A 19,499-nucleotide genomic window follows, 5' to 3' on the forward strand; every position below is an offset into this window, starting at 1 on the left:
ATAAAATAACGATTGTCAGTCCAGCAACACGAGGGCTCAATATCTGAACTTTAGGATCACTTGAATATTGTCCCGGAGGTCTTAGGCTGAAATCCTACCCATGTCAAAGTGTGTGTATACAATCTAATTTGGAACGTTTTGTTATTAATATGTTAATTGTGATGTTTCCCCTCAGCCCCATACGATGTGACAGCGATCACCCCTGAACTTCACCAGATCCTAGTCAACTGGACAGCACCATTTGAAGTGTATCCCAGCAGTGTAGATATCACAGATGAATGGTATGGCGTACTTACAAGTTCTGATGATGAAGTTATTTCTGAAAAAGCGCGTGCGAAATAACACATAGTCACCAAATTGCTTCGTATCTTTTCCAACTTATAGAATAAACGTTGTAATTCGTAGCACATGCAGATAGTTCATACAGTAGGTTAACCGTTGCTTAGCGACCGTATTCCTAGCCAACCTCTTGGCTACTATTGGCCATCAGGTTGCCAGTAATCAGTCTGAAGCCTCTGCCATTGATCTTCGTTTCTGTTTAGGATATTTGGCGTGACATGTACCAGCATCACAGCAACTAGACTGTACTACAACACAACATCTATTGGCCATCTTTTTACTGCTGATGATGGCGTGGCAACCGGCACTGATTATATATGTCACGTGACACTGACTGTGGGCAACTACACCGGTGCACCCGACGAATATGTCCCAGTCACTACATTGGAAAACGTCGGTGTGTATAGACCAATACAGTTGAAGGTGGAGGCACTGCACTTGTTTGTTCTTAATTTTTCTGAAAAACGTCAGCCAATTTTGTTATCGTTTGAGGAAATTATTGAAAGCAGGAGGGACTATCACTACCACCTTGGTGAATGCAGTAAGATACCAGTACCAGATCATGTGTTCAAGGATTCAAAGGTTCGAGACCTTGCCAATTAAACTTTTCAACTTTCAGAAAAGCACAGAGGTTCACTTAATTGATTAATTATGTTTTTTTTAACCATCAGCTCAAACAAATTCAACTGTTTCTACTGCACAGGACATCAAATTGGCCATCACTTACTATGATTTCAGGTATGGGAATATCACTCGTGAATCTGCACTTGTCAGTCTTTAAAAAGACCCGATGTTTAAGTATATTAATGCAGTTTTAATAGTTTGCTTTTATTATGTGAATTCATTTCCCATGCTTGCTTCATTGCTAATGTTACTAGCATCTCACATTGGGTACGATCTATGGCTGCATGATAATTGCTTCTGATTTGTGCCCTTCAGGAACCAATGTAGGCCTAGTACTTCTGTGGAAATTGCTAACTTATAAAAGGTTCTTATAAAGGGTTCTCAAAAATCACTGTAAATCAGGCAACATAAAAAGTACCCTTTTTACAACTTTCCAACGTTTTATTCACCATTTAATTCTCTTTAATGAATAATCTTTAACCTTAAGACACATCATCAATTCTCATTAATGATGTATATACCTCGTGCGTTAACGCTGAGTTAGAGGACAGTGGTTGTGTAACGACAGCATTGGCATGATTAACACATTTGTTGATTAATTGTTATTGCATTAATTAACATTGATTACTCGCTAAGATAATTGCAACGCATACGGACCCTTGAAGTGTTTGACAAAATAATCTAGCTACATTCACTAAAGAGAGATTTCGAAGACTTGTAACAGTACGTTAGCAGTCATCCTACTATTAATAATAGGCTAAGTATATATTTTTCTTTAACAGTTCTGCAAATTCTGACTTCAACCCTGTGGGTAAAGACGTCGTTAATCGTCCAAGTTACGTCGTCTCACCCTACGGTGCTTGGTTAGCTATCTCTAATAACCCCTCCAGCGATTCCTTCTCACGATGGTTTCGTAACAATCCAGGCGTTAACTATGTGATTGAGTCGGAGCTGGTATTAAAGTGGCTTAACTCATCAGGTGTGGTCAGTCCCATCAATAGGTGGGTGATTGGTATGGTAATAAATACAATGTTATATACATGTACAATATTATATAAGGGCTAATGGTTAAACTGATCGAAAGCCAAATAAAAAAAACAATGAAAACACTTGATGTATCTCACTAGTACATTAAATGGCCTGCATGTTAAAACCAATCTTGGCTAACTCATAGTACATGTAGTCAAACTCTAATTGTTTTTATTGGATTTCTTTGGTGCTATATTAAGGGTTTGGTTGGAGTCTTTCTATCCAGTAGATGGACTTGGCTTCACTGCAGAGGGACAAAGAGACTGTAGCTTCATTCTTCATAACTTTGGGTAAAAGAGTTTTACAACTTGACATATTAAATACAAAATCCATGTATAACATAGGAATCCTATGTTACACTTGTTTCTAACAATACACTATAGTAATACATTGCATTAAAAAGGCGACTTAATCAGCCAGTAGAAACTAAATCAGAATTGCACGGGAAAGGCCACGTGCTGGACTTTACGAAAACGCTTGTACCCTCGTTTGCCATAAATGTGTATGAATGACTGCTATAGTGTGCAGAAAGCAAAGTAAAAGAAAGGGAAATTTGCATTTATTGGGATAAGATTCAATTGGGAAAGCAAATACATGACTTTTGTAATGCATAAATGAAGAAAATAAATATCAAAACTTAACCAAAAAAAGTAAGTGTGTAGGTTGTTATTGTTACTTTTACATCAGGAAATAACAAACGGACAAAGCTTATTGCTTTCTTCTCAAAACAAGTCTGAAAAAGCAATAAAACCCCGTAATTTTGTTTTCCCGTGAAAGTTTCACAAGTGCTATCCGAACTGGAATCCTGTTCAATAGTACGGAGGTGATAACGGTCGGCGGAGGAGATGAATTCTGGGTGTATGTCAATAAGATTCTGGTCTTGGAAGTCCATGGTGACGCGTCAGGAAATCCAGTCAGGTGTAAAAGAATTACGCTGGCATCGGCTGGCAATAAAGGTATGATCTGTTCGCTTCATGCCTTTCAAAATATTCTCACAAAATACACGTTATCAATCTGAGCAAGTTTATCAAGGTAGTTGGAAATTATCATCGCTTAATAATGAGCGCTGATGGGCAGAAACAACCCTTTTTTTACAGCTTGTCAGATCCTTCAGGGACAGGAAAAGGTGGCCTAACATTTTGTCAAGACAAAATAAGAGTCTGATTTTTTTTAGGGAATCGTTGATCAAAAGGGCCAACCATTGCAAAGGTAGTATAGTAACAAGACCTGCTCCACATGAGCGGAAAATAAAAGGAGGCGATTGATATGTGTCGACAGTTGTAAGGAAGCTTTTTTGTGCATGATGCCGAACTAATTAGCTGCATCTGCTCACGAAAAGGCTAATATTCATTCCGCCATAATTTTTTTCCTTAGGTGGGAGCTTCTTAACACCAGAGGAAGGTACAATTGTTGAAGGAGAATGTGAAATCACCGACCCAGTTCTTGATGAACAAGTATTTCTTGACCTTGAGGTAAGAGGTATTATTTGAGTATCTATCTGACAAATTATAGGCTTATTCTATGTAAGCGTTTGGCATGTTGTTTAATTGTTTTACTGACCATGCTTACGATAAAAGGTTTCAGCAAATAAAGAATTCAAGCCCTTGCTTTATTTACTTACTTGCAGGTCAGTGTGTCCTACAACTTGATATTTTCCACACTAAGCGTGACCCTTGTTCTTCAGAGTTCTTACTAGATATTCAAGACATTGACTTTCTTCTGTTAGACCCCGACAACCCTCTCGTTTACAACCCTCCTGTTGACAACCCTAACTCTTTGCTTTACTCCCTTGCAGGTCGGTGTGCCCTACCACTTTGACATCTTCCACACCGAGCGCAACCCTTGTTCCTCAGAGTTCTTCCTAGAGATTCAAGGCGTTGACTTCCTTCCGTTAGACCCAGACAACCCTCCTGTTGACTATGTTGTCACAGTGGATGAGGATCTACACCTGAACGCCATCTTAGAATCTGTCTGGGTGGCTGATGCCTTCTCCACTGGTCCAAATTTCCAAGTCACCATCACAAGCGGTATGTCAAATGAGTAAAAATTCCCGACACAGAAGTCAAATCACAAGTACATATCAAAATCGAATACTCAATGAAACAAATGTATTTTACTTTTCTATTTAACAGGCAACGAAGCCAGACACTTTACCCTTAAAAACAACACAGCAAAAAGTGTAGCAGATGGAATAGCCCCCACCGCAGACTCACCACCTTTCACCCACACTGTGAATGGTATAGACTTCATTACCTGCGACTCTGAAGCAGAAATCGGTAAATACCACTCAAATATAGGGGTTCTGAAACACGTTCAAATATTGCCGGCTTTTTGGAAAAAAATATGGAAAGGAATTTAGAAACAAGGTTTGAGCTTTATTGATGACACGGCCCTTTTATTACTTTGCAGTGCCAGAACCAAACGATGAGACGATGCAATCCTTTGACGTCCATACAGACAAGGCCTTGATAACGTTGGTTACTGAACTAGATTATGAGGTTGTTTCGTGGTACTTCCTAAAACTCAGTGTAATTGATCTGAACGCTGTCCCACAATACGAAGGCACGCTGACAGTTGAGGTAATTAACGCAACATTGACAATCTTTTGACCCCCATTACAACTCTAATATTCTCTCTAATATATAATATGCCATTTTGCATTCCATTGAAGTCCTTAAGCCTAAGTTTGACCATTTTCTAACTACCAATGGATCGGGTTGAAAAGGGGGATTTTCATAAACGTTTAAAATAAAGATCCAGGTTTTAATCCAGCCTTTTGCGAACTGGAGACCAACCCATCTTTGTCTCACATTGAGGCCTTGACAAACAATTCATTATAATTATGGGTCCGAATGTTGAACAACATTAACTAAGAAATGCCTATTGGAGTGTAGGGTCGTTAATCATGCATATCTGTCTTGCCTTTAATGTACGACACAACATAAATGACCTGAAGATCATGCTCTTGGTTTTATTGTCAATGTGTGACTAGTTGGAATCTTGTAACAAATAAAACAAAAAAGGTACATTTAATGTTTTGCGGATGTAAAGAAATCATTTATTTCCAACGAAATTTTCCGTAGTTCTGATACCATTACCATCATTATGAGACACCTTTAACCTAGTTGGAATGCATTTTACCTCTATTTTGACGACTTGTGTGTTGCTTTGTGTGAATATGACTTGTGTGAATATGATTTTGTTCTCTACCCAGATAACCGTGAATGATGTGAATGATAACTGCCCCGTGGTATCCAACAACAGTCTAGTATTCACCCCTCTGCCTGTTCTCCAGGAAGATCCACTGACTGAAGTAATAGCGACTGACGCTGACAGCGGAGGGGACAGTCAGATCACGTACCACACATCACCAATCACACAAATGTGAGTGTATTGGGTGTCATGCGTAAATTGGAAAGATCTTTGTTATGTTTAAACTGTACTTGAATCAGTGTTTATGCCATATTCTGTTGGGTGATCTTCATTTGAATTAACTTTGGTAGTTTTAGTTAAATAACCATATTTGGGAATGCTACTTCCATGAAAAAAACACCTGAGCGTATAAATAAGCTTATACTAGCTTATATGTTATCAATCTTTTACGTGGTTATATTTTCAGCCCTCTCATCAACGACACGTTCTCAGTGCTTCAACTGACAATCACGGCCATTGACGGTGGAACAATAGCTCGTGGTGCAATCGTCAACATCACCGTAACCATTAGCAACACTTGTCTGTATGATGCTATTGGGGAACCAGTAGATGTCGAAATCTACATCGATGTGCCCACCGGTGGACTGTATCTGAGAGTGCCAAAGTACTACGTCTATGTTTACGGTATGTTGTAGATAATGGTACTTTGCTGTAGATTTTGTAGAGTTTTTTGCTGTCATCAACATAATATATACTGCATGCTACCAATTCGTGTGGTCACTCACCGTTGTCAATTAGAGAAGAGAATCTTTCGAGAAGATAGTATATAGCAATTAGCCACAAAAACTCATGTCTAGATCTCAAGTTGGGTCTCATAAACATCAACTGTCTACGTTCTCAATGACTAATTATTTCAGCTATTAAAAAAGGTGTGTCGTTTTCCCCACACAGATTGCAAAGATGCGCTTGGAATACAAACCGGCGTCATTCAAGACAGCATGATGTCAGCATCCTCGTATTACGATAATGCACATACAGCAAACAGAGCCAGACTACACGCAAACGCCAGTGCAGATGGTGAACTGGGTTCAGGTGGGTTTCAAATATTTGTTGAAGGCCTCTATTATGGACACTGACTATAACCAAATTGAATATTCATTACCATGAATTAGCAAAGAATGTATTGTTTTATAAAGTTTGTATTTATTGTCTGCAGGAACTGACAGATTTACCTTGATATACGTTACAGTAGACTAAGAGTCCATCACAAATCAACAGACAGTTCAAGTCAATTTGAAGTCAACTGACAGGTCAAAGTGGGAGAAAGGTCAAAATGTCACTGGGGTGAACAATGACAAGAACATGTCTTTGTAACAGTTGTGCCATGACTTGGTTTGTGATTGAATGACGTGATTTACTTGCGAGGATAAGTGAAAACTTGACTACGATTATGCAGACTCTAATATGTACAATATTAGCATATGCATGGGCAAGGGCATGCTCGAGTGCGGTATACAATAAACAGTCAATCAAGAACATTACAAGACAATGTGTGCCAATCAGATGAAACATCAAAACCAACATTTTCTTAATCTATTCTCACAATATGTAGGATGGATAGCGGAGACTGCAGACACAAACCAATGGCTACAGGTGGACATGAGATTAGTGACCATCTTCTCTGGAGTCAGGACTCAGGGTGTTGGAGATGTAGAAGCCTGGATTAAAACTTATTATGTAGAATACTCTAATGACAGCAGTACTTGGTACATGATACAGGATGAAGATAGCAATGATCAGGTATAACATTAATATTAATGCTGAAGTGACCTATATAGCATACTCCAATGCTATAGGATATGGAACGTGATAAGGATTATCAGGTAACAGAATAATGATACAGGGACCTGCAATGTAAAAGGCTGTAAAGCTGTATTAGGCAAGTGATAGACCGAAAGGGTGAATATAGCAATGATGATGTATATTAATAATTAATATCTTGGACCACTAAAGAATATTTCACAGATAGTTTTTAGTATAATTCTGCTGTTGCAACATTTAAAACATATTTCTTGACTGAGCAAATCTGAACTAAGTCCACGTAATTGTTGCTTCATTCCAGTGGCGTCATTCTTCCAGTTCAATTCTGCATTGTCATTGAACTTGCAATTCAGTGCGCATGAACATTGCATCACGTGAAAGGTTCCTTAGTGTCTTTTATGAGCAGACCACGCAGCGCAATATATCTCATAAGTTACTTCCTGCATAAGGTCATATAAGTCAGATACAGTCACTCTAGTAATCGTAGTAATCGTATATCAGTGCATTTGACTTCGTATTTCTTTCAGCTTTTCACTGGTAACACAGATCAGGATACCGTCTCCAGTGTGTATTTTGATGAAGTCTATGCTCAATATATCCGCATCCTGCCACAGTCCTGGCACAATCAGATAGGGTTGAGGTTGGAGATTGTCGGCTGTACGACAGAGAGACGACTGCGACGTAAGTCCCAGTGATTCCATTAAACCTTGTCCAACTTGATGCCTGATGAGCATATTTTCCACAGCAAACCAGAAAAAAGTCATCGTAGAATGTCAATTACTTACCTACCAATGATAATCAATTAATTATAGCAACACAGCACATAAAACATGCATACACCCGCCCTAGGAGAATATCACAGCTCTCAACTAATTCATTACTAATTATTATCTCACCAGATTCCCTGCCTTTCTAGACATATTCAGTCCATTTGTTACCTTTTGCATATATCAGCTTGGGACATTATTACTTAACACTGACATATACCCGACCTTAGTCAGCCTATCCACACTAAATGAAATAATTCCAAAAGTTCGCCCATTCAACTGTACTTGATTCCTTCAAATGGCGGGGAAATTATACTTTACTGTTAGATTCTGCTGGATTCAGCAGGGTGTCAAGAAAATCTAAAGGGAATTATAAAAATGACGAGGTAAAGTTTAACATGGAATAACCCTATATGTGTGGTTAAACAATAATCAATTGCATGTCTTTGTAGACTTGACCCAGTGTGAGCGTTGTCTGACTACCAACTACTGCCTAGGGGACGGTTTGCAGCGACCCTGCGGTCGCTGTGAACCTCCTACAGACTCATGTAACCGGTCACCGTCAGAACATTCCTTTGGACACGCCTATGAGTGTGTGCCCTGCCCAATAGGATGGGTACGTATTAGACATAGGGCACGGTTTGGGGCGGGGCCTTCTTAGGGTCACACCTATGGGTGTGTCCCTGCCCAATAGGATGGGTAGGTATGGCAGATAAGTCAGGGTTTGGGGCGGGGTCGTCCTTTAGCCACACCTATGAGTGTGTACCCTTCCCAATAGGATGGAAAGGTACGAGTTATAAGGCTGGCTTTGGGGGCTAAGTATTCCTTTTGCCACGCCCATCTTTTTCTTTAAAACGAGTTGCTATGAGAGTTAATTCGGAGTGAGATGGGCATTTGGAGGAATTAGGAACACTAGATACGTCGCTCCACATACTAGATGCAACCGTTAAAAGCCTTAACCATCAACTAATTCATGAATTGCTTATTGCATTTATTGTTATGTGAACTTCTTTGCTTTTTTGGTTGAATGGGGGAAATGCAATAGTTAATGGTAATTACGGGAATTATTACAGGCTTTTAATCTTATTTATACGCAAATGTTTGTTTCCTTGTAGCTGTGTGAAGATGGTTATGCTACACCATGTCCCAAGTACCATCATGGCCGCTGTAATGAGACGGTGAGGAAATGAGTATGGAATTCAAAACTATGCCCGCAGGAAGACAGATGTATTGAAAGTTTGTTTCAGCACCATGAAAGGATCTTCTTTTTGGGGATATGATAGTTCAGTATTTGAGTTAGTAACTACCTAAGCTACCTAAATCATCTTAGCGTGTTCAGGAGAAGTGCATGCTGGCAATGTAACACAATATTATAAATTATCCAGTCCATCTGCTTTATATTTGACCGTTAATTGCCAATTTGAAGCCAAGTGTGGATTCATTTAAACCCCCGAGGCAGCACACATTAGCTCTCGTGTATAGTATTATCCCGTAAATCTTTTTGGAAATGCCTCTTTAATAAGTTTTCGGTTCTCAGTTTTGCCCAGAGTCTTGTGACCTGTGTGACCCGGGCACGGCTTGCTTCAGAGGAATACAATCTATCTGCCCGCAGGGTTACTTCTCACAAGGATATGACTCAGGTGAGCCCAAATAATGGATTTAAAACAATTTGAAACAATAATATGAAAAATTCGTTCTCCAATTATGAAACTTTTTTTTTTTTTTAACTTAGTCACAAAATACCACAGAATGATGATATGCTTGGTCACACCAATTCACCTCAGTTTCATGATAAGACTTTGTTTACGATACTCTCTTCAAATTTCTAAAGGACTAACTGTGCCCAAGGGGGATGCGGGGGAGGCAAAGGGGGCCATGCCCCCCCCCCCCAAAAAAAAAAAAATAAGAGCATCTAGAATCCAATTTTGTCGGGGCCCTTAATCGGGCCGGGCCCCGAACTCCACGCCGTAAATTATTTTGACCCACCTATTGGGAACCAAAAGTTGTTTGGCTCCCCAATTGTGTTCTGGATCCCCCCGTGACTGTGGCTATGCACAACTGTACAATAGAAATGTCAATTTGTAATTTTTTGCCGCAGAGTTCTGTAGGCCTTGCAAGCCAGGCACATTCAACAACTTCACCGGCCAGTCTGTCTGTGAGAACTGCCCAGCCGGGTACCAGAGCACACAGGCCAAGATTTCATGTGCACCATGTCATATCACTGCGTGGTCTGCAGGAGACGGGACACCATGCAAGTCATGCTCAAGTCAAGCCGAATGTAAGTATTTTTTAATCAAGAATATACTTCAGTCTTTCATCAAAACGTTGCACACTGTGATTGGCGCTGGTTTGTCTCTGATTATCAGTTAAAGTGTTTAATTATTTTAATTACAGCTTGTCTGACCAATCAGGAAATAAAACTAAGAGCTAAATCTACTTGTCCAAAACTCAACGACGATCAGTTGAAATGTGATCATGTTACCAGTAACACAAAAGAGTAAAACAATTTGTTTGTGTTTTGCCTGTCAGCAACAAATAGGTATAACGCCGAGGTGACTTGGTGTGTTGGTACATAAAGTAGGCTACACTGTCTGGCTTTGTATCCGTTGAGAACTACAGTATTTTTGAATTAATACAAATGTATATTTTGTACATCCGCAGGTCCTTGTATGACCGAATTTAGCCCCTGTCCTGAAGGTGTGCCTTGTGTTAATCAGGGAACTGGAAAGTATATCTGTGGGGAGTGTCCAGCGGGTTACTCAAAGGATGGAGACGGATGTGCAGATATTAATGAGGTCAGACAAGTTATACATCGGATACCAATATCATGATGCAAGAATTGAAAGTTTTGGAAGTAGATGAATTCTAAACCAATTGAGTGTGGTAATTCCCTCCTCTCTTATTCTGCAGTGTGACATATCAAACCCTTGCTGGTCCTCCTGCACCAACTTGTCTCCAGGCTATGAGTGTACTGGATGTCCGCCAGGCTATGCTGGCAATACACCTCATGGTATCGGAGTGGAACATGCACAAGCTAATAAACAGGTAACAATTTTAACCCCCAAAAAGCTATCCTTGTTTTTCCAACTTTCTGCCAAATGTTGTCATGTATGAAGACCGTGTTAAATGCATTATAAAATTAAATTTTAACAATTCGGTAATTGAGACAAACTTTTTTTGAATCAGGTGTGTGAAGATATTGATGAATGTGCTATCAACAACGGTGGATGTGATCCAAATGCTGAGTGTGCTAACACAGAGGTACGACAGATATTGGCAGTTATTAATGGTTATCTTTCACGTGAAGTAAATGTTCCACTGCTTTGTTTTAATACAAGTACTCCAGGAACTCTGATAAATTCATTTCTTTTTCTATGAAGTTTTTATTTTGAAGCCATTGACTTTGTTCTGTTTTTCTTTATTTCAGGGAAGTTACAGTTGCGGTTTATGCCTGCCAGGTTACTTAGGTGACGGTAAGATTGGTTGCACGCCGGGTGATTTTTGTCTGACAGGCAAAGATGATTGCAATGGGAATGCGACATGTCTCTCTACAGGAGTTGGCACTTACGTCTGTGAGGTGGGTTGCAAAACTGACATGACAAAAGAAATGCAAGCGTCTGTTTCATAATATCTCATAAACTGCAGAGGATTGTCAAATTACCCAAAAAAATATTGTTCTAACTGTCTAATTACAGCTCACATAAATATTATTACATACAAATTACGTATACAATACATGATTTCAATGTATATGAAAGGCCACAATAACTTTCACCCGAGAATTGTGATGTTTTTCTTGGCAGTGTAACAATGGTTGGGCAGGCAATGGAGTCTATTGTGGGGTTGATACAGATCTCGATGGCCGACCAGAAACAACACTTCACTGTAGTGATCCATCATGTAAAGCAGTAAGTGAAATATTGTGCTCAAACTTTGACACATCTTTGATGTCTGTTCTGACCTTTGGCCCATCACCATAATGCTACCCTAACTCCCTAGGGGTGTGCAAAATCGTATTACAATCTGAGGATTCAGGGATATGGAGGATTGTGGCAATCTTTCGCCTTTTAGACAATTCTTTAATAATTTCTCTATTGCTGAAAACCCTGCCTTTGGGTAAGATTTAAAATGGTAAAATCTTTAGTTTTAACCGAAAATACTAGTGCTCCACTCTGTTTAGTAATAATTCTGGGAATCAAATTTATCTTTTGTTATAGGATAACTGTCCCCAGCATCCAAACAGTGGACAGGAAGATACAGATAATGATCACATAGGTGACATCTGCGATGATGATGATGACAATGATAGTATCATGGATGAAAAGGTCAGTTATACAATAATATTAAGAGCTAATGTTCTTTTGATCGCAATAATTATTGTCACATTGTGATCCTTTGCGCAAATTAATTTAATTCACAGCCTGTATTAATTAGCTCAAACCTAGCTCTCGGTGAGACTCATTTTGCTTGACTGGGTGAATAAATGTGAACAAAATGAGAGTTGGTTGTCAAAACAAGATCAGAAACATATTATGATGTGAAGTAAAAACTGTAGCTGTTCGTGGTAATTAATCCTGGGAAATTGCTGTTCTAAATTTCTCGTTACTTCTTGGTACAATGGCATATAATGAAGTAGGCCTACATCAACAAATTGGTTAGGAAAGCCGTTAAAAAAATGCCATAATTGTTTTCCCATCAGAGTGAGATATTTTGCATTATGTTCACTATCTCAAACCATTTTTCCTTCGCACTTTTGCATCAAAGGATAACTGCCAGTACGTAGCCAATCACTTGCAAGAAGACACAGACGGTGATGGTATCGGTGATGCATGTGATAATTGCCACAATGATAACAACACAGACCAAGCTGACACTGATGCTGATGGGCTAGGGGATATATGTGACCCTGATGTGGACGACGATGGTATGCCTTAACCATGGGACCATTGTACTTTGAAGCATTAATACATGTTCTTATGGTATTAGTGTTATTGTATTATGCTTTGCTAAGTTTCGCGCCTGTTTGTACTTTCATATGTGTTGGTACATGGGTAAACAGGACACGGCGGAGGCTTGAATAGTCATGCCTTAATTTACGTAAAATGTACATGTATACTGAATTTACGCTCGGTAAACATAACTTATTAAGTTCCGATACACCGAAGTTCAGCAAAAACCCTGAACGTTTGCCTGTTTCAACTTCAATAAATCTTTAAAAAGTTGTGGGTTGAGAAAGTGACATGATTTAAATCCGGGTTGCTATTCCAAATGAATAACTACAGGGAAATTCTGATACGTGGTGTTTGAATCTTTGCATGGTGGATTGGTATAAGTAGGGAGGTATGTTTGCGGGTAAACCACGGACAAGTCTGCTTGTGACGTTGGCTCTGAAGAAAGCCAGTGATGAGAATAAGGTGTCGACATTTCGAAGGGAAATTCATGATGACATATTGTGATATGTCATTTTTGATTTTTTTTTCTTTCACAGGGGAGTTTAATGATACGGATAACTGTGTGTTTGTTGCTAACACACTTCAGACGGACATGGATGGAGATGGCGTGGGTGATGCATGTGATAACTGCCCAAACATTACCAATACAGAACAGATCGATACGGACCAAAATGGATATGGTGACGCATGTGATGTCATTGGAGGCACCCATAAAGACATGTACGACTCCTTACACTTTGTATACATAGATAATTTGCAGTATTTGCTGTACCTAACATGTTAACTCTTCAGTTTTTCACCAACAGCTTTCGACATCACTTTTTACCACTACCGAGAGAATTCATTCAACGTCTATGCCAGAGATCGATCTATTTTCTTGTTATATTTCAGGGATGGCGATGGTGTTCTAGATTTGGATGATAATTGTATCATCATTTCCAATGCCGATCAGACGGACACTGATGTTGATGGTGACGGTGAGTAAATACTTCAATTTTGCACTTTCTATGCTAATCAAAAATCCTTAGAGGTACGGGTCCTGTTAACAAATAAACCTGACATTACATATTTGCCTGTGACCTCTTTCCTGTGCTAACATTTATTTTTTTCATTGGGCTGAGTCGTGAAAAGTAGCACCATAAAATTTCAGATAGCTGAAAAGTTATTTATTTCAAAGATCTTACTAAAGATGGTACCGCACCCCACTTTCATCAAAAGACGGTGTTACAAAAACGATTTCGATTTAAAAGTTTCAATATATTGTAATTGAACAATTATTAAGAGTTTCAAAACTGTAAAATGATTGAAGTGCTCTAACTTTACTGATGCTTTGAAATGTGGTTTATTAGGCGATCTGTGTGACGGTGACAAAGATGGCGATGGCATCTCAGATGACAATGACAATTGTCCTTACGTTGCAAACAGTGGGCAGGAAGACACAAACGGTAAAATGTTTACATTTCTTATTTAAAGAATTCAGTTTCTTAAGACCAGTTCTAGCCCATTGAGAGCTGCACGTACGTGTTACAGAATATAACGACAGAAAACACAATACAAAACATGATGACTGGAACTAACAAGAGCGAACCTAATCACTATTGCCCACAGGCATTTAGTCCCAATACAAAAACCAAACATTTATTTTCAGCCAGTAGGCCTAAGTGCCTGGCTTTGACATGCTCCACATATTGATCCGAATGGGACTCGACCCCGAACATTAGAGGTGCTATATAGTGATTGCAACTGCATGTGTTTCATATGCTTTTTATTTTAGGTAATAATCTAGGAGATGTTTGTGAGACTGACTATGATGGCGACGGCACAATGAATAGCGAAGATATCTGTCCCAACAGCAACCGCTACCAAACAACTGATTTCTCTAGAGGTTTCATCTCAGTGGATCTATACCCTGATCTAATTAACGGGACCAGCCCAGTCTGGATAGTGACTGACAATGTAAGTCAAAGACACAAACTCAATCTCAAGTAATTTTTTAGAGTCAACTGTAGCATTTTGGAATAATTTGTCACTTTAAATCCCTGATATTAATGACCTAGATCATAGATGTTGACTTATTGTTGACATGCCTTTACAGGGGTTTCTATGGTTTGTACTTGCACGTGGCCTTTGGTGCCATTTAGGTCAGTTTAATGAATTCTTCAATTTTTTTCGCCGAAATGTCAGCCCCGCTTACAATTTTGATATGCCCACAGGGTAAGTCAAAATGATCTGGACCAAAATTAAACAAAATATTAAAATATGTAGCAATTATCAAAACAAGTGCAAATAAGATATATAATAGACTGGTATTTTGGACATATTTGGTGAATGTTTCATGTATATCCATTGTACCATTTTGAAGAAAAGTGCTAGCAAATAACACACGCTAAAAACACTTTGACCTTGGTTCCGTAGTTCAACAAACTACTCATTCAAATCACTTATGTACTTTTTAAGTTACGAAATTTTAAACACAACCACCGTTTTAAAGTTCTGTCCACGGATCACAAAAAAAGTGTGCATTCTTTCAGCAAAACGAAAACAATTTACACATATCCCTATGTGATTTGTTTTCGTTTTGCTGAAAGAACACTGAACTTTTTGGTAATCCGTGGACAGAACCTTAAAACGGTGGTTGTGTTCCAAATTCCGCAACTTGAAAAGAACATAAGTGATTTGAATGATTCTTGTATTACACAAAGTTTATGAATTGGGCTTTCATATCCTAGATTTTGAAAGTGCTACATGCAGAACTTCACTAAAACAATAGTCCTGACATTTTGGTTTGGTTTGTTTTTGTTTTTTTTGTTTTTTGGACTCACCCTGTATTCTCCACCATCCACAACCTTAAAAGCACTTAATTAACTGTGTTGTTTTGTGCATAGGGGAAGGAGATCCGTGACATTAGTAACACTATCATGCCATCGATGCTGATTGGCCAGGCATCAATAGCCGCAGTGGATTACACCGGCACCATGTTTGTCAACACGGACGAGGGAAACAATTACATCGGTTTTGTCTTCGGCTACCAGAGCAACCGGAAATTTTACGTCGTGATGTGGAGACATGAGAATATGAACAACCCTGTGAACATGGCTGGAATTAGGGGCATACAGATTAAGGTCAGTAAGGAGTTTACAATTGAATTATTCTTTGAAACACTGCAATGATACTGTCAAATTTGTATGATACTTCCATGATGGGTAAGCCTTCACCCTAAAGGGGCGGGCCCCCCCCCCCTCAACTTCTTCCGCGATAGCTTTAAAAAAAAAAATTCGCGACCCGAGCTGTTCTGACTTTTTTACCTCGAGCCTTGCGCATCTTTAAATACCAAAAACATAAAAATCAGACAAAAACATTTCAGAACCGAATTTCCCCGTATACGTAGTGTACACCGAGCAGAATTACCATTCATGCATATGAATAATTAATTAGCCATAATTCCAAAACCCTTTGACCTATAGTCACACAATGTCTTGGGTATGTTCATGATAAGTTGTTCTATGCATGTACCAGGTCAAAAATGTTCGTCACTTGATGGCCGAGATCTTAGGCTGAGAGATGATCAAAATAGCCCGGCCCTTTTAGGGTTAAAGAATCAGGGATTTATCATTCTCTCTTTACAGAATGACCTATTTGAAGATTTGAAGGGACATCTGTTTGTTAATGCTTTTCTCCCATTTTCACTGCAGAAAGTGAACTCTGCCACCGGGCCTGGCCAATCACTGGCAAATGCTCTCTACCACTCGTTTACCACAGCCAATCAGGTTGAGTTGCTGTGGCAAGATCCATTTTTGCAGGGGTGGCAGCACAGGACTTCATACAAGTGGTTTCTGACACACAGGCCAGATATTGGGCTAATCAGGTAAGGAGCAGATCTTTTTCTTCTCCAGTCGTGACTTATAAGCCTTGGCTTTTAGATAAGGTCAGCTGATAGCTGAATGCGGTTCAGATCAATGACATAACTCAGAATGCAAATGACTGCGTAAATAAAACAGTTTTGGTGGACTCATTAAGAGTACACCTACTGTATCCGAATAGAGGCTACCCTAGCCATTTTAATTTCTACAAATGTTAAATATAATTGTCCAAATTCCCAATGTTACACTCATCCATGCAACGTAAACTGGCTAGCAACCCCTTATTCCCACATAATACAAATTACAAAAGGTAACATACAACATTTGCTTTTGCTGTAAGGTTCAGAAATAGATGGATTTGTGGGTGACTGTTTTATAGCAAATATTGTTACACTGCCCTGTTTAAAATTTGCGTTCATAAATGCTGGAAAAACTAAGAAAAAAATGTTGTTCTTGTAGTCTGGTTCCCTAACCCTACTTCAGACGAAACGGAGCAATTTATAGACGTAGGGGAATTGTCAGGTCAGGGAACCAAACTAGCTTGCTTGCACCCGTTAAGCAAAATGTGGACTAACTAAATTTGGTAAAGTAGGGGCAGTATTTGAAGCCAAAAAAAAAGAGGGTTTTTTTACCATCGATGGCCAGCCGATCATCGTTGGAAATTGATAAAAAAAAATGACACATTTCTTAAAAATGACAGCACAAGTGCCAAGATTTCACAGGATGCACGAAACTATTATTCACTTGCAGCCAAGTAAGGTACTTCATAATAATTTGGTAGGGTTTTTAATGTTTGCAAATGTTGTATATTTCCTTTAAGTTGAAGGAATTGTATAATCTTTTTACCTGTTTTCGTTGCACTCCGTTGCAGGGTTGTCATCAAGGTAGGAGAAGAGACTCTAACTGATTCCGGGGACATCTATGACACCAGCTTCTTGGGTGGACGGCTTGGGGTGTTTGTCTACGATCAGAAGGATGTCATATGGTCAAGAATGAGCTACAAGTGTGCAGAAAGGTAAGGATCGGGTCATGTAGAACTAATGGTCAAATAAATCATTGTTTGAGGTCTATAGTTCATCACAGTGGTCATTCCACATTACCACGGGGATTAACAGTAGCAAAAGAGTGCCTCTGTCATGCTTAATTTGAATAGCGTGTGACTTGGAGGCATTTGGATTGGCTGGTGCTGAACAGACATAAGTACATGTACGCCACCATAATTACCCTACCCAGCTTTGACACTTTGAAGAATAATTAACTGTAGTTTGTTCTCTTCGACTCAGGCTCAATCAAGCGCTGGCATTTGACGGTATCGACGATCACGTCATCCTTCCAACCTTAGACACTTTGCAACTTACTTCAAGTTTCACCCTAGAAACATGGGTGCATCTCCCTACAAGTTATCCCTCAACTACCATGCCTGTCTTATGCACTTTGAATGGAATATTGTGCTTGTTCATTGAAAACGGGTGAGTCCTCCAAAATTTCAGTGTGTTAGTGTTAAGTTTTTCAAATCATTGTATTAGTTTATGAACATTTTAGAACATCTTCTGCAATTTGGGCGATTCACAATGCAGTGCGCCACCAAGAGTTTGCCGCGGAGAGTTAATTTTTTTCCCAGTGCATTGTGGGAGATGGTCGACATTGTGGGAGCGCGGGACATTTGAAATTGTTAGTTTTTCTGATCATTAGTTTCGTAAGCGTATAATTCGAGTACATGTTTGACCTCTTCATTTCTTTTATATCCAATTTTTTGTAAGGCGGCAGAACGATATGCCTCAATCTATAACAAAATTAGCTCAAGTTAAAATGGGCTGTGTTTTGTCGACTGTAAACTTGAAAAATGGACTCTCCATGGCAAACTCTTGGTGGCGCACTGCATTGTAAATCGCCCGAATTGTTTGTGTTCAGCTCGAACTGAAATGTGATTGTTTGATGCAGGTATGTGAAGGGCCGGGTAGGTGACCGAGTTGTGGTTGGTACTACTGTTCTGCCTGATTCTACATGGAAACACCTTGCAATGAGATTTGATGCTCAGAGTAAGTGCACTGCATGCGTTCTGTCTCAAGAATACGGAAATATTTTTACTGTATCATGTTTACACACTTTACATCGTGACCAGCTAAAAGGAGGAGACGAATTTTTAAAAATCGATTGAAGAATTATATCACCAGATTTTGCACATTTCATTACGTAAATCTCCCATTTGAGCTAGACCCGAGTTTGCCTATGACAAACTCGGGTCGTACCTACCGATTTCAGATTAAGCAGCTTTCAACGCGATCTCTCTTATCTGATCAAGAGTTAACGAGCCGTGAACAGGTGGTGTATGGTGCCTCTGCCTGTGAGCTTACTGACAAAAAATATCTACCAAAGTCTACTAGGTTCTTGTTTATAATGTAAAGTATTTGGAAAAGTGTCAAAAGTTATTATGTGAGCAACTTTGAATCATAAAAATCGATCAAATATATCTCGAGATATCAAATAAGAAACAGTCCGACTTCAGCCATGCTCTTCAAGGCACACACACTGCAAGTAGTCCCGGCTACCAGATGTGCATGCCGTAATTGATAGGGCAATTACCACAGCTCATGGTCATTGGCCCTGGGGAAGTGGGTGCCAGGGTAAGTGTTTATCTTATAATTACTTTACTGATAACAGCTGATAAGAGTCACAGTGAAATCGGTAGGTACAGTTCAGGGGTTTTGGCAAATGGGAGTTTCACGTAATGTTAAGCATTATTATTATTTTGGGGGGGCAATAGCAGCCATTCATTGAGCTAAATAGCATGTCATTAATAACATTACCAATCTGATTTGAAAAGAAAAATGTTTCAACCTTTAAAACAAAATTCCTACCTTTTAAGATCGTGTCAACTGAAATCCAGTTATTCAAACATTGATTGCTTAAAGAAACGAGTTCCTTCCAATGGCGTCGCGTAATGCATGTTATGA

The 19,499-nt window shown here is 39.2% G+C and overlaps 1 protein-coding gene across 1 annotated transcript in view; it reads left to right on the forward strand.

Annotated features, from left to right (window-relative positions):
• LOC119725765 overlaps positions 1-19,499 on the forward strand; it is a 44,145-nt gene that overhangs the window by 22,072 nt on the left and 2,574 nt on the right. Inside the window, exons 33-67 of the mRNA XM_038197328.1 lie at positions 176-281; positions 543-736; positions 1,011-1,077; positions 1,746-1,964; positions 2,193-2,282; positions 2,770-2,948; positions 3,367-3,464; positions 3,788-4,019; positions 4,125-4,268; positions 4,402-4,571; positions 5,207-5,376; positions 5,612-5,829; positions 6,097-6,237; positions 6,758-6,945; positions 7,494-7,647; positions 8,186-8,349; positions 8,849-8,911; positions 9,271-9,373; positions 9,832-10,011; positions 10,395-10,528; positions 10,644-10,778; positions 10,920-10,994; positions 11,161-11,310; positions 11,537-11,641; positions 11,951-12,058; positions 12,498-12,657; positions 13,222-13,405; positions 13,577-13,662; positions 14,035-14,130; positions 14,460-14,641; positions 15,571-15,807; positions 16,378-16,550; positions 17,417-17,560; positions 17,829-18,014; positions 18,487-18,584. Coding sequence (XP_038053256.1) covers positions 176-281; positions 543-736; positions 1,011-1,077; positions 1,746-1,964; positions 2,193-2,282; positions 2,770-2,948; positions 3,367-3,464; positions 3,788-4,019; positions 4,125-4,268; positions 4,402-4,571; positions 5,207-5,376; positions 5,612-5,829; positions 6,097-6,237; positions 6,758-6,945; positions 7,494-7,647; positions 8,186-8,349; positions 8,849-8,911; positions 9,271-9,373; positions 9,832-10,011; positions 10,395-10,528; positions 10,644-10,778; positions 10,920-10,994; positions 11,161-11,310; positions 11,537-11,641; positions 11,951-12,058; positions 12,498-12,657; positions 13,222-13,405; positions 13,577-13,662; positions 14,035-14,130; positions 14,460-14,641; positions 15,571-15,807; positions 16,378-16,550; positions 17,417-17,560; positions 17,829-18,014; positions 18,487-18,584 — 5,133 coding nt within the window. The remainder of the gene's footprint in view (positions 1-175; positions 282-542; positions 737-1,010; positions 1,078-1,745; positions 1,965-2,192; positions 2,283-2,769; positions 2,949-3,366; positions 3,465-3,787; positions 4,020-4,124; positions 4,269-4,401; positions 4,572-5,206; positions 5,377-5,611; positions 5,830-6,096; positions 6,238-6,757; positions 6,946-7,493; positions 7,648-8,185; positions 8,350-8,848; positions 8,912-9,270; positions 9,374-9,831; positions 10,012-10,394; positions 10,529-10,643; positions 10,779-10,919; positions 10,995-11,160; positions 11,311-11,536; positions 11,642-11,950; positions 12,059-12,497; positions 12,658-13,221; positions 13,406-13,576; positions 13,663-14,034; positions 14,131-14,459; positions 14,642-15,570; positions 15,808-16,377; positions 16,551-17,416; positions 17,561-17,828; positions 18,015-18,486; positions 18,585-19,499) is intronic.

This window comes from Patiria miniata, unplaced genomic scaffold (assembly GCF_015706575.1).
Source record: "Patiria miniata isolate m_02_andy unplaced genomic scaffold, ASM1570657v1 HiC_scaffold_19, whole genome shotgun sequence".
NCBI lineage: Eukaryota > Metazoa > Echinodermata > Asteroidea > Valvatida > Asterinidae > Patiria > Patiria miniata.